This window comes from Falco biarmicus, chromosome 1 (assembly GCF_023638135.1).
Source record: "Falco biarmicus isolate bFalBia1 chromosome 1, bFalBia1.pri, whole genome shotgun sequence".
Taxonomy (NCBI): domain Eukaryota; kingdom Metazoa; phylum Chordata; class Aves; order Falconiformes; family Falconidae; genus Falco; species Falco biarmicus.
Genome location: NC_079288.1, coordinates 79003454 through 79018704, shown reverse-complemented (window position 1 = coordinate 79018704; position 15251 = coordinate 79003454). Strand labels below are relative to the sequence as shown.

General features: G+C 39.3%; 1 protein-coding gene across 1 annotated transcript in view; it reads left to right on the top strand.

Annotated features, from left to right (window-relative positions):
- The window catches only part of MSANTD1 (Myb/SANT DNA binding domain containing 1), a 34625-nt gene extending 19857 nt beyond the window's left edge, over positions 1-14768 (top strand). Inside the window, 2 exon segments of the mRNA XM_056326860.1 lie at positions 3223-3507; positions 13736-14768. Of these exon segments, the coding sequence (XP_056182835.1) occupies positions 3223-3507; positions 13736-13976 (526 nt within the window). The 3' untranslated portion in view covers positions 13977-14768.
- Positions 14769-15251: the final 483 nt, after the last annotated feature.

The following is a 15251-nucleotide window of genomic DNA, read 5'->3' as shown; positions in this document are numbered from 1 at the left end:
ATCTTGGTGGCCCTCCTTTGGACCCACTCCAAGAGGTCCATGCCTTTCCTGTGCTGAGGGCTCCAGAGCTGGATGCAGCACTCCTGGTGGGGTCTCACCAGAGCAGAGCAGAGGGGCAGAATCACCTCCCTCAACCCACTGGCCAAGCTTCTTTTGATGCAGCTGAGAATATGGTTGTCTTTCTGGGCTGCAAGCACATAAAGCCAGCTCACGTCCAGCTTTTCATCCACCAGTACCCCCAAGTCCTTCTTGCCAGGCCTGCTCTCAATCCCTTCATCCCCCAGCCTGTGTTGATGCGGTGGGTGGCCCTGAGAATTACCACTGGGGATGGGTGATTTGTTGAAAGCAGATGCAAGTAATAAGGCTCATACTTCACTGCCCAGGTCTTTCAGGCTAGTCTGCCTGCAGCAGAGTTAGAGGAAATACCAGTAGTAGGAAAGGACCGACTCAGGACTCATCCTGGAAAGTTTGTGAAGACTGAGGGAGGGAAGAAGAAAGGCCACCATTAAACCCATCTTCAGGAAAAGCAAGAACAGGAATTAAAAATTGATCAGCTTCCCTTCAGCTCCTGGGATGATCCCAGAGCAAGCCACCTTGGAAGCAATTTCCAGTCACATAAAGGAGAAGGTGGTGACTGGAAATAGCCAAAATGGATTTAGTAAGAGTGAATCACATCTGACTGACCTGCTTGCTTTCTGTGATGACTTGACTAGATCTGTGGATGAGGGTAGAGCAATGTACTTTGTCTAGCTTGACAGTAGAAACCCTTTTGACGTGGTCTCCAAGAACATTCTTGTATCCAGGTTGGGATGGTATACTCCAAATGGATGGGCTACCAGCTGGGTGAAAAACTGGCTGGATCTCTGTGCTCAAAGAGTAGTGGTTAATGGCTCTACCTAGGGGCTCATCCCAAGTGGAGGACTGCAGGGGTTTATACTGGAACATGCCCCATTTAATATCAACAGCCCAGAGGAGGAGATGGTGAGCGCATGCTCACTGTTTTGCAGATGATGCCAAACTGGGGGGCTGCAGCCTGCACGTGCAAGGGCAGGGCTGCCCTTCAGAGGGACCTAGACAGGCTTGAGGAATGGGCTGACAGGGACCTCATGCATTTCAGCAAGGGTAAATGTGAAGTCCCACCTCTGGGATGGTTGAATCCCCTGCGCTGATAGAGACTGGGGATGGACGGGCTGGGCAGTACCTCTGCTGGTGAGGACTTGGGGATCCTGGCTAATACTAGGCTAAACACAAGTCTGCTCCCAGAGCAGAGTCAGCAGAACACCAGCTCTGAGCTTTTCCTGTCCTTGTTGGCATGATGTTTTGCTGTCTTCAAGGCTCGAAACACGTCCCGTGATGTCTTAATGCAGCTGCTGGACTTTGCACTGGAGTGGCTGAGATGTGGTCACGCATGGCTTTCTGCTGTCTCACCCATGTGGATAACTGGCCGTGGTGAATCTGTTGCAACAAGCAGCTGAGGGTGGGAATCTTTTAAAACCTGCTGCTTGAATATAATGGGGGTTTCAACATGGGCAAACAAATGTGGAATGTAGACTTGGCTAGTAGCTTATAGTGGTTTAATTGATACATTTTCCATGCAAACAGCCTAAACAACTGAACTATAAATAATACTAAGTGATAGCTGCTGTCAGCCTTGTATTTAGCTATTTTCTATCTGTGCTGGATGGAAATGTACGTGTTTGTAGGTTGGGCTAGATATTTCTGACTATGAAATCGCAGCAGTAGGTTGTGAACCATGTATGAAATTAAAATTTTGAATGCATAGAGGGCATAAAAATATGGGTGGCTGTGGAGGTTCTTCTATGCGGGACTATAGTGTGCGTTTCTAAATAGCTGGAAAAGCTCATCAGACCTTGCAAGGATGAGAAAAAAAAAGAAGAATCCTTAAATGGCTTTAAAACCTAAGCAAATCTTTCTGCCGCCTTTGCTCACTGGTGGATTTCCCCTTACCCTAGGCTGTGAGCTGTTTAAAAGGAAGAACTTCAAGTTCTCACTTTTAAGTTTGGCAACATTTTTATCATGTTTACATGTTATTTAATTCTATCCTTTGCAGGACCGGTGTGGGCAGGATGGAGTCTGAGGAGGAAAAACTTGAAAGGCTTCAAGAAAAGGGGGTGGGCCAGGTGTCCAGGAATATTTTTTATCTTTTCTTTCTGCAAAAGGAAACCTCTTGCTAGCTGTGAGAATCAGATTTAGCTCAGCTTTTTGCTAGCTTGAATGAAATCTAGTTTATGAAAATGGAGCATTTGTCACTGGTCTTGCCTTTCCTTTTGTGTTCCTTTGCTGCATTTTTATTTAGAGTAACAAGATCCCAGCTGGGAAGGGCAAATTAAAAGAAAATTTGGGGCTCTAGCTGGGCTCTGGAGTTTCTCTGAGATGTATAATTCATCTACACACCTCAGTTTTATATTTCTCAGTAAAAGTAAATAAAATAACAACAGGTATCAAGTGGGACAGCTGTGAGCTTTGTGTTGGGACTGACAGATCTCATAATAAGATGCATGTGAAAGACAAGGTCATGGTTGATAGTCTTTTCACTGTAATGTTTTTGTGCATGCTGTTTATAATGCATTATTAACTGTTTTCATTGGGGTTTTTCTAAATTAATGAAATTCTATACTTCTCCCTACACTGATCTTTGTTCTGTAACAGATGAACAGACATCTACATCTCATGGCTGCTACTAGGGTGTTTACCTAAGCAATTCAGAGCTTTTAGGCAATGTTAAGAAAAAGATATGAATTACAGTTATAGCCACTTGTATTCATCATGGAAAATAAATATTCATTCTTCAAATCATGGAAGGACAGTGCTGCCCATAGTTTAGTAAAGGCTGTGGTGTGTTGCCTGCTCTGGTTGTTAGAGACTGCTGTTGGGTTGGTTAGTCTGGCACAATGTAAGGGGAAGAAAAATTATTCTACAACCAACATAGTACTGTTTCCATTAGAAACTGTAATGTTCTTCATTTGTATTAAATTTCATTTGGGGTTTACATGCAACTTTCAGTCACAGGTCAAAACTGGGAAAAGAAACCGATGGGTTTCGTTGGAGATTAAAAGAAAAAGGTATCTAACTTTATTCTCATTAAAAGCATTTGGTTTGACTCCTAAATGAGACCAGAACAAATGTTTTGAGACAGAATGTCTGTACGAAAAATACTTTGATAGGAAAACAAGCTTTAATGTTGTATGCCTTTTCTTACAGGAAATTAAAATGTATGACTGACAGTGAAACTGTTGCACCTGACTGGCCTTACTACAAAACCATTGATAGGATCTTATCCAAAGTGACAGACCACAGCGATGTGAAAATGCATGAAAATCAGCAACCAGGTCCTTCTACATCACAGACGGAGGCCTCGCAGTCTCCATCAGCTAAGTCTACACCTCTGTATTTGCCATATAACCAGTTTACATACGAAGGAAGGGAAGAGTGCTTTGAAGATGAACATTCAGAGAGCTCTTCAAGCTTACTTTCTTACAAGCTCAGGTAACATCTGTTTCCCCCCCTTTCTTGTATTTCACAGAATGAGCCAGATCTGCTACGTAAAGGGGACATCCTAGCACATTTTTGTCTAACAGCTGTTGTACCTTTTCTGTAAATCACACAGAAGATCTGTTCTCCAGTCTCAGCCATTTCGCTGAATTAGGGCATTTTCTTTATTCCTTTATGAGAGACTGGAAGAAGAGTAGGAGGACAGGGCAAAAAGTTATAGAATATTGCCAAGACTCAGCATGCATATCACAACTCACATGAGGTTGAGTGTTTATAACAAGAGTACAGGCATGTTCAAGAGAGTCCTGCAGTGCAATCAGAGATATAACATACTGCTTAGATGGTTTTTGGCTCGCTCTGGTTTTGCTTTTGGTATGATTATGAAAGTTCTCTAGATTCAGCTGTTATTAAAATGGTGAAAAGATGCAAACTGAATGTTTCTGTGAATGCTGAAATGCTACTCGTGCAGTTTAAAAGTAGATTGCAACATTTTAAATACCATTGAGAATTTTTCAAAGTAAAAGCTAGTTTAAGAATGCAAACACGTGTTTCCTTTTTTGATAAGATTGGAGTTCTCCAGAAAGCAGCGTTTTAACAAAAGGCAGGGTTGTACACTTGATACAAATTTCAGACTTTACTGGTCTCATTTTTCATCCAGAGTGGTATGAAATAAGAGTTGGTTACAGTTTTCTGGCAGGAAAAAAGTTGATCCTAGAGATCCTTATCATGAGTCTGTCAGGCTTTAACTATAACAGTAAAATTATCTGTCAGTCATGCAACTGAGAAGGTGTTGAGCTGGAAGAAGAACGAACCTAACAAGTTTGGATTATTGTTTCCAGGCCTTCTCCTGGATGAATAAAACTAGAGTAAATTCATTCAGTCGTTCAAACAAATAGCCCTTGAATAGCTGATTATTTTTTAAAACTTTTTTTTTTTTCCTGGCAACTGAATATATATATATATTAGCGTGTATAATTCTTGAACTGTAGCAACCTTTTTGTTTGCAAGCAACAAATTTTTCATCCTAGTTCGTTGTAAGTAGCTGATATCCCTGACACACAATCTTGCTTGATTTTAGTATTTGCAAACTCCAAGATCATGTTTCTCATGTGATAACTTTTTTCTCAATTCCCAATTTGATTTCCAATGTTATTATTTAATATTTAATTAGAAGGTCACTTTTCCATAAACCTGGGGTTATAGTTTATGCACTAGACTATTTGGTAGCATGAAGCTTTTTACAAATGCCAGATGTTAAGTTTCTTCAGCTTAGGGACAACTCTAGGAAAACATAGATTTTTTTGTACCGTAGGTGACTGGTACAGGAGAACAGAGGTCACCACACCAGGTTTCATTACAGAGTGTAGACAAGCCATCACAGAAGTCAAGCTAATCAACCATAAATGCTTATCTGTTGTGCTTACAGTTTGCGTGTGGACTGCCACTTTCATGTAGATGCTTTCATTTGTGAAATGGAAATTGTGAAATGAAAGTGGACTTCAGCCACTCCAACTGAATTATTTCCACAGTGGTAAGATCTCGAAAAGTTAGGCTATAATGCATTTTAGCCAGCTTCAGGTTCAGTGTTTTTTGTTTTTTTTTTTTTTTTTTACTTTGTCCAAGGTAATTACCTAACCTGTTTTAGTAAAAAATAACTTTACTTGGCCAATTTAGAAACTGAAGATCATTTAAATCTAGCCTTTAGTGGCATACGTTGGCTTTCAACCGGCTGCAAGTTTGTGTGGCAGGTGATGATGCTTTGTCCTTGCAGTAGGTCAGGTTGCTGTGCTGCTGATGCCTGCGAAGGATGGCTGTGCAACAGGGTTTGGGAGCTGGAGGGAAGGGTAGGTCAGCTGTCTGTGTGGTAGGACCTCCATAATTTGTTGCTTCCTTCCTTCACAGTCTCTACTATAAATTAATTTTGTACAATATAATACTGTTCATATAATTTAACAGCAAAATATGTACATATTCATAAGTTTAAATACAGTTCTGATGTATTTAAAAAAAGGAAAAATTGAGGAGTAGATACCACTTTCAAGAGTAGTATAAAATTTCAGGTGAGCATCATGATCAGAATAAAAGTTAGAAGGCAATGGGGCACATATCTGGAAGGAGGAAAACTGGTATCCAAATGGTCATGTAGGGGGTTTTGAAAAGCTTGTACAGCTTTGACATGCTTAGTTTAGCGTGATGAATGAGGGCAAGAGTAGGGAACCCTTTCTTGGCCAGAAGGAAATACAGCACTTGCTAATGATATCAGATGGGTTAAAATCACTTAGAGCTGCCACAGTAAGACGAGGAAGCTAATTCTGTTAAGGTTACTAATGGAAAATCATGAGCTGAGAAGCAATTTTCAGCTTAAGCAATTAGTGTGTCATCCTGTATTTGATAAACACTTTGAAATAGCCAACAAGAAAGAAAAGAATTAGCATACAAAATCTGGGTCCATCCTGTCTTTTTTGTAAATGCCCTTGCTTCTAAATGGTACACAGTTGATCTAACAGATTCAAAAAAGTAACTGAAGACAATCTTGGGATTAGAAGTTAAAAGAATGTTTGAAGTCCTCAGTTCTCTCTCAATTTTTGTACTTCATGGCTATGCAAAACAATTATTTTGAAACATATTTTGAAAAATATACACACATCTATATGTAAAATATAGATGCATTTTACAACTGTATATTTTACAATTATTTTTCTATGAAGAGGACTATACACAGGCAAAGTAAGCTTATGCTATGGCATTTTTTTCTTCAGTAATAAAAATCATAATGTTAAGGCACCAATGGATAGTGAAAAATCCTCAAACAGTACTTTTGTATGTCAGCTTTTAAACTTCTGAAAACTTTACTGTTACTCCCTTAAATTCTCAGACACAGCTTTTGAGTGTCAGCTTTGTATTTTCCACAGTGTACTTGAACATAGCAGGAGGCTATCTGGCTATATAAATTACAATTTAAGGAAAGATTATTGAATTTAGTGTTTAGCTTTCACAATAGAGAAAAATGTCAAGATTTATACTTTAATCAATAAATATGTACTCAAGTTAAAAATAGTCAAAACTGTGTTTCTTTGCATTTTATTTGAAATTCATTGGAATTGGGGACCTTCTTAGAAAAACCAAATTTTGCTAGTTAGTGATGGTACAATTAACATGGGATAAAATTAATTTTTTGTTGCAATTTGCAGATGAGGAAAACATTTGGAATCCCTACTTCCCTTTAATAAGGCACCTACTATTTATTTAGTATTGTTCTAACACTGCTCTTGGACTTGAACAAAGCTTGTATTGTACTGCAACATCCATAAAACATCTGACAATAATAGAATTGCTCTATTATGTTCAGATAATATAATGCAGTGTGGTGGAGTCTTGTACTGCAGCTTAAACTTTTAAAATCAAAATTCTTGACACCACTATAAATGATTTTTTATCTAATAGGAAACATTGGTTTTTCATCCTGTGGACTAATTTATAGTCTTTATTTTCATTTATAAGTATTGATATATCATAATGATACAGACTGTGAATGTGGTTCAGACTTCACCTGTTCTGCCATTTTTATCATACTGAAAATGGGGGTGAAAGAGTTACTTCCATAGATTAATACACCGTAATAAAACCACCATGTCATCTAGTCTGACTTCTTGTTAAATACCATCCATGTATTTGAATTCAGTTATTCTGGTGTGGAGCAGCCCAGATACGTTATGGAGCGGGGGTTCTGTGAGACATGCCTCCTCTCAGCAGTGGGCTACTGCTCACTCAGGAGCCCCATGCCTCTGTTAATATCCACTTCTTTGTTTCTATGATTCATTTGACTTTTGATAATTTCTTACTAGATATCCAGTCTAGATCTGGTATATTTTGAAGATGGAGAATTCATTCTTCCCTACAGGGATCTGTTCCAGTGATTAATGCCTTGCTTAAACCAGTGCTTGTTTTTAATGTCATTATAGTGAATTAAGCTTTCAGATGTTACTTCTATTTATCTTTCTTTTTGCTATATTGGAGACCTTTTCAGGGTTTTTTTTCACTTTTTGCCTCAAGGTAGTTGTATACCATGATCATACTATCTTTGGTATTCTTAAATGTTTAAATGTAGGTCAAATAATTTGGTACAGACGGTTTACACATGGACAAAGAATAAGAATTGGTAACATGAATTAACCAAGATATGAATCATTTAATAGAAGTGCATTAAAACTTGGTGAGGATGCTAATTCAGGAATAAGAGTTTTGGCAAAGCTTTTAATCTTTCTAAAATTATGCCATGACTATTTAAAATCTGAATGGGCAGCATCTACAAAGAAGTTTCAGCTTCAGGCTATGCGCATTATGTAGTGCATCTTAACTCTTTATGCAGACTTGTCATCATAGCAAGATGCTTTGCCTAGGCTTCAAGCCATTTATGTGGTTTTTTTCTACACTTTACTTCAAGGATGAGCCTCATTAATTCCTGAATGCATTTGAATGAGCCTAGTTTACCAGAAGATCCAGGTTGCCTGATCCTCAGTCCTCAAACTCTGAAGATCTTTGTGCCGTCTCTAATATTAATATTACTTATTTCCAGATCGTTGTCAATTACTTTCCATAAAGATGTGGGTTATGGAGGTCTACTCAGATCTGTACATAGCTAAAAAACACACACAAGCCAGAAACATCTGTTAGCTGTTGGAAGTCATAAATTCCAGAAACTGATGGTACTGGAGACCCATTCTCCATGAAGTAGTCAGAAAGGAAGAATTGTTTTCATGGTTTTGAGGAGGTAATACATTTTGGTGGACGGATTACTCTTGTATTAAACTCCTGCTTCATTAATTATTCATGCACATCCCTGAAATGAGCCTTATTGGGTGAGTGTAGGCAATCAATCAAAATACTTTTAATTGAACAGTGAATTAAATTGGTCTTAGATAGGGAGACAACAAATGCATTTGAGACTTGCCTAATATCTTCCCTAATTGTATCTGGAGAATTTGCTTTGTTCCCCTTGGTCCCCAATACACACTGTCTTTTCTACTCGTCCTAGATGAGATAGAACATTTTCTTTCCCTTGGTTTGCTTCCTTTGAATCCTGCCTGTCTGTTTTAGAGCATAGTGTGGAAACAGCTTTGCAAGGTTCTGCTTGGAAGACGGTCCCAATGCCAGAGCTCTTCATACTTTGTGTGATCAGTGGAATACGAGTGCTAATGCTTTTTAGAGGCTCCCTGCCATAGACGACAGAGGTCCAAAAGTATCAGCAGGTTGTATTTGAGGTCCTGGATTTCTTAGACTCCTCTTTCCTCCAGATCTCAAAATCTACCTTCAGAGACTAAGCTTGGAAAAGAGTGGAGATGCTTTTTTGGCAAAGGCTGTGGATGCTGTTAGGATCTGTTGCACCCCTAATGTCACAGAGGTGTTGGCCTCACAGGAATGCAACATGTAGAATCAGCAACAGGAACCAATGGGTGTTTGGTGTTCACTACAGCAAATGTGATCATTTCTTATTCTTGTGCCTATAGATTGCCAGACTAGATATACTCCTAGCTGGAACTATTTGAGGATACTCGTGCTGGTTGGTTACTCAGTGCTGAAACCCATTGCTTCCCTCTTGACTTTCTGTTATAAAAAGTTATTGACAATGGAGAGGTCTCTCAGGTGTACTACCTAGGAGACTTAGAACTTCTTAAGAAAGATGGCTTAATATCTGAGGAAACACTTCAGTATTCAAATAACTCCTTCAGGCATCACTGGACATTTTACATCATTTCATGTTGCTGAGGGTTCTTTACTTGTAAATTAGATTCTTTAGATCCTTCCTTTGTAGACCCCTTCTCAACAGCTCTCCTTCAAGAGCTATTCTGCAAGAAGAGAGGATGGTCAGTTCCAGGTCCTCACTATGAACTGGTGAGTGATCTTAAAACCCTTTCATTGATAGTCACTATGGGTGGAGGAAAAAGGAAATTGGGAACACCACCAAAGGTAGGGGTGTCTGAAATGGGTATTTGTTTTCAATGAAGGCTGTCTAATTACCAAGTCATGTTTAATTGTAAACAAACATAGAGAGTACTTAGGAGACCTTGAAGAATCCTTGTGCCCTGGCTTTTGGGGGATTTCTCTGTGCTGAAACCTGGTTTTGAGCAAGCACTTGTCAGTGAGCACTTTCTCAGTTATTAGCAGATCGCAGATACTGCTGATACAGTTCCCCAACTAGCTGCCATCACCACCAGACATTTTGCCTCTCTTTCCTCTCTGGAGCTGCAAAGACTGTTATTATCTTGGACATATGATTATGTCTTACAGGTTTCTGATAGGCCACTGTTGTTTATCTAAAAAACTGATAAAAGCCTGTACAGACTCTAGGAAAACACTTCAAAGACTTTTTTTCTTCTCTTAAAAATAAGGCTTATTTTAAATCTTTCAATCCAAGCCACTCCATCTCCTTTTTTCATGGCTTTTTTTTTTTTTTTTTTTCGTGGTTAAAATAAATAGTAGCCACAATTGCCAAGAAAGTCATGCAATACTCAGGGCAGCTCAGTACCATTGACATGCTTCAGATTTTCTCTCATTCCTTATTAAGGACCATTCTCACTAGTGTTTACTTTGACAAGACGCAAGCCCTCTTGTGGATCTAGGAACCAATTCTTACTTGTTTCAGACAAGAGCTCTTACATAGCTACTTTCTAGTTCTGTATAGGGATGAGGATAGAGATCCATTAGTTTTCAATATTTAAATCCTCTGTGAAGACAAGTTTAAATCCAAAAGGTCACTTTGGCTAAAATAATACCATAGTTTCTGAAAGTTTCTTGCTTTGTCTACCAGAAAGGATGCATTCTTCGTCAATGTGAGTGCACTGATGGGTACCTTGGAATAACAGATTCAGTGTTGTCCTTAGATTGCTGTAGGCTTTTCCCACTTGCTTGACCCCTTTGAGAACCACATTTGAAATCATTCTGGCCCTTAGATCAATGGGGGAAAACAGACTTTGCTGTCAGCCAAGATCCATTCTTGGAGAATTGTCTGGCTGTGATAATCTCAGTGATCACCTGCAAGCTTGATGCACAGTTTGAGCAGAGCAGCATGTATTTATTTTACACACATTTATTTGATGGGCAAAATCAAATATGATATATAGAATCTGCAAAAATGAGGTTATTTTGTATATCTCCCAAAGTTTTGTTTAGCATAAAGATGATGACTTCTTTCCCTTAGCATCATCATAGCAGTGTAATGGTAATAAAGCCCTTTGAATTGTACAAGTAACTTTAAATTCTTGGATAGTCTGAAAGCCAGTAGTTCTTGTTCACCATGTTAGTCTACGTTTATAAAGGAAGACTCTTGTTCTTTCTTACCTGTATACAGGGGTACAGCACATTCAAGTGGCTAAACAGTACTCAAACAGTTTCCCTCAAGACCAATTCTATTTTTTTTTTCTCTTAGGTTTTAACAGCATTTAATCTAACCCACTTGTTTCTTTTCATAGACCTCACCCTTTTGGGGTCATTGCACTCTTAAATGTCAAGGGGCTTGTGTCTTTTTGTGGTATTTGCATTAAGCCTTTCAGGTGCTTTCAGGTGCTTAGGATTGTTTATTTCTTTTGCTGAGAGATGTGAATGTCACAGTCGCAGTTGCACAAAGACTGTGTCAAGTAGGATAAGAACATGAATGAAATTTTGATACAAATCTGCCACAGCTGAGTGACCTCCCCCCCCACTCCCCTTCTTCACCTTAATAAAAACACATTCCACTAGAGTTCAAGTTATCCTTATTCAAGGATGTTGACTTGGCATACCACTCACAACTCTGCTATGTCATTATTGCATTTCACTTAGAAAGGATACTGTGTTTGGCAGAACACGACAGAGATTGATGTTTGTGTAAAGGGACTTCAAGACCCATCATCAGTTAACTTTGATGTGGGGATCTCCAGTCTGGAGTTATAAAAAGTGTGAACGAACACGTGGACTATCACTTTAAGTCAGAAAAGTAGTTATCCACCTGTAACTGGAGGCTTTTAAGGTGTGTAGTACACTTACATGTTTGCCTTCTACTTGCCTTTCTTCCTGCTTCACAATTCAGCATGCTGCTTAGATTGCAGGTTAAAAGAAACAGATCTGTGTGTACCTGTTCTGACTTGTATGCGGTGTAGGCTGGTTTTGAATTAATGTGTTGCACTGTCAGCCCAAGTTAGGTCAGCGGAGTGAACCATTCACCTTGAGAACACTGTCTATTGCTAAGTTTATCTCTCTCTTCCAAAACAGAAACTCAGAATGATGCAGCATAGAGGAAAGTCTTAAAATATTACCCAAATCGCATATGGCAGTTCTACATTCATTTCAGATGAGGATGTGCAATTTGATACGTGCTTGTCTATCATTTATACCCTGAGAAATCTGAGATACATTCTGCTAGAGGAACATCAACATGACTGGATACATAGACAGACTTGGATTTGGCAATCTGGTGTTCTGCAAGGACCACAAATACTCTTTTTGAATTTCAGAATAACTTTTTTTTTTAATCCAAGTAACAATTAATTACTATATTTAATACAGAGTCTTGCCTTAACATTATGGTGAAAACAAAACTATAGGCAGAGGGTTATAGTGTGCTTGAAATGTCTGTTAAAAAGTTAGGAGTTTGAAGCAAAGAATGGTGGTTTTTTTTTGGTTAGGTATCCTACTTGATAAAATTTGTCATTAGACTAAATATGAGAAGAAGGTACCTATAGTATCTTGTGTTTGTGACAAATACATTTAATTTAAAAAAATTAAAGTGCAACTGGAAAATGCCTCTAAAAGCAGATATGAATCATAGAATCATTTAGGTTGGAAAAGACCTTTAAGATCATTGAGTCCAAGTGTTAACCCAGCACTGCCAAGTCTACCACTATACCATGTCCCTAAGTGCCACATCTATGATCTTTTAAGTACCTCCAGGGATGGTGACTACACCACCTCCCTGGGCAGTTGTTCCAATTTTGACAGCCTGCTGGCCACGCTGTTTCTGATACCAGCCAGGACGCTGTCGGCCTTCTTGGCAACCTGGGCACGCTGCCAGCTCATGTTCAGCTGGCTGTCAGCCAGCACCCCCGGGCCCTTTCCCCCCAGGCAGCTTCCCAGCTGCTCTGCCCCCAGCCTGCAGCGCTGTGTGGGGCTGGTGTGACCCAAGGGCAGGACCCAGCATTGGGCCTTGTTGAACCTCATACAACTGGCCTTGGCCCATCAATCCAGCCTGTCCAGCTCCCTCTGCAGAGCCTCGTGCCTTCCAGCAGATCAACACTACCCCACAACTTGGTGCCATCTGCAAACTGACTGAGGGTGCACTCAATCCCCTTGTCCAGATCATTGATAATGACATTAGACAGGACTGGCCCCGGCGCTGGGCCCTGGGGAACACCCCCTGTGACCGGCCACCAGTGGGAGGTAAATCCCATTCACCACCGTGCTTTGGGCCCAGCCATCTGGACAGGTTTTTACCCAGTGCAGAGCAAACCCATCCAAAGCACGAGAAGCTAGTTTCTCCAGGAGATGCTCTGGGAGATGGTGTCAAAGGCTTTACTAAGGTCCAGGTACACAACATCCGCAGCCTTTCCCTCATCCACTAAGAGAAGGGGGCATCTTGTAAACTGTATCCTGCTAAACTTTTATGTTGTTTATAATGTTTTGTGATGGAATATATAAATAAGTGGTCAGTGCAACTGCTGTGTCTCAGTGCAAGGGCAAATTCTGAGACTAGTATTCTGTAGTGGGACCAGCCTTACTGATGTGAAGCTTTAGAAAACAAACTGTGGCTTACCACCGCACAGAACAGTGCAGCACTTTCTCTAGATGGAATGGTTAGTGCAGCTTTAAAACTGGAGTTTAAAGGGCCAGATAAGGAAAATGTCTCTTCCAATACAGTTTACAAATTCAATATGTAAGAAAAGTCAAGATTAAAAAAAAAAAAACCAAAAACAAAAAAATCCCAAGATGCCTGGTATTGTGCAGGGAAAATTCTTTCTAAAAGGAATGTGATTTAAAAACTTTTTTTTAACATTCTGTAACACTACGCACAAATACAGTAAATACTTATGTTTTGACATGAACTTGAGAGGGAATTTATTGGAGAACACAGAGGGGTTTAAAAATAGGACTATGTTGTAACTTGGCTAAGAATGTAGTATAGAGTTTTAGTTTCTAACATAGCTTTTAAAATAAATATGAGTTTAATTGGTATCAAATATTCACATTTCAGAGCTGAAGAAAGACCAGTTAAGAAAAGAAAAATGCAAAACTGCAGCTTCCAAAAGAAGAAGCTAAAATTAATGGAGGCCATGTTGGAAGAACAAAAGAAGTTGAGCAGAGCTATGGAAGAAACCTGTAGAGAAGTACGCAGGATTTTGGATCAGCAGAACATCATTCAAGTTCAAAGCTTACAGTTACAGGAGAGAATGATGAATCTACTGGAGAAAATGATCTCCAAATCTAATGTGTAGTTTCCTTTGTGAATGCCTCTGAGATGACTATTGATAATATAGATATCCCTTTATTGCACACCACATGTGTGTCTGTTGCCCTATTCCCAGGTTTTCCATGGAAATTAAAACCCTAGTGTAATCTTAGTTAAGCAAAGAGAACAGATAATGGAGGGTGAGAGCTATCCAGTATGATAAAATTAGTGCAATATATGCCTAAGTTGAATTATTTTTATACGGAAAGGTTAAGGGATGAATAGCTCTGGGAACTTCAGTACTATTAATGCCTAGGTCAGGTATTGTTTTACAAACAGTGGTGTTGTGTATCGCTTCGCATCAAGGACTATAGCTTGACCTGTTGTAGGGGAACAAAATAGTGCATTTCTAAGCATGGTAATTGCATCTTGACTTTGCTGATGATTAAACCCTGTTTTGAAACATACGCCATGATTGTACAAGTGACCTATGGTTCTTGTGGAGATACATAATTTTTAACTCCATGCCTGATATGAATAGTACTCTAAAAGTATTAGGGTAAAAATAGTCTATTCAAATACACTTTTGATATAAAAAGACACCCCCCCCCCAACCACCTCACTATATACTGAATACTAAAATGTATAGAAGATACTTGAAGTTGCTTTTGATATTAAATGTTTAATTTTTTTCATTATTAACTGGAATCTGTTGACTTAAAGAACAACCAGCAATGAAAACTCCCATTTATTCTCTATCACAAAAGAAAAATATTGTACTGTGTGTATATACATATATATATATAATCTATCAAATGAAATAAAGAAAAAGAAGAAATTTATTATTGCTGAGCAGATAGTATGCTTTGGACAGTGAAAAATTCTGGGAGAGGTAAACATGGTCAAAGTTTTTTAATTCTTAATTGCAGTGTAAAGATATCCTGTACTGATGTGTGAAATATAGAGATGGAAGTAATGAAGAACATTCAAAACCTCTATGGTAGTATTTCATAGATTCATAGAACGGTTGGGGTTGGAAGGGACCTTCAAGATCATCTAGTTCCAACCCCCCTGCCACGGGCAGGGACACCTTCCACTAGACCAGGTTGCTCCAAGCCCCATCCAGCCTGGCCTTGAACACTTCCGGGGATGGGGCATCCACAGCTTCTCCGGGCAATCTGTTCCAGTGCCTCACCACCCTCATGGTAAATAATTTCTTCCTTATATCTAATATAAATCTATCCTCTTTCAGTTTAAAGCCATTCCCCCTTGTCCTATCACTACATGCACTTGTAAACAGTCTCTCTCCAGCTTTCTTGTA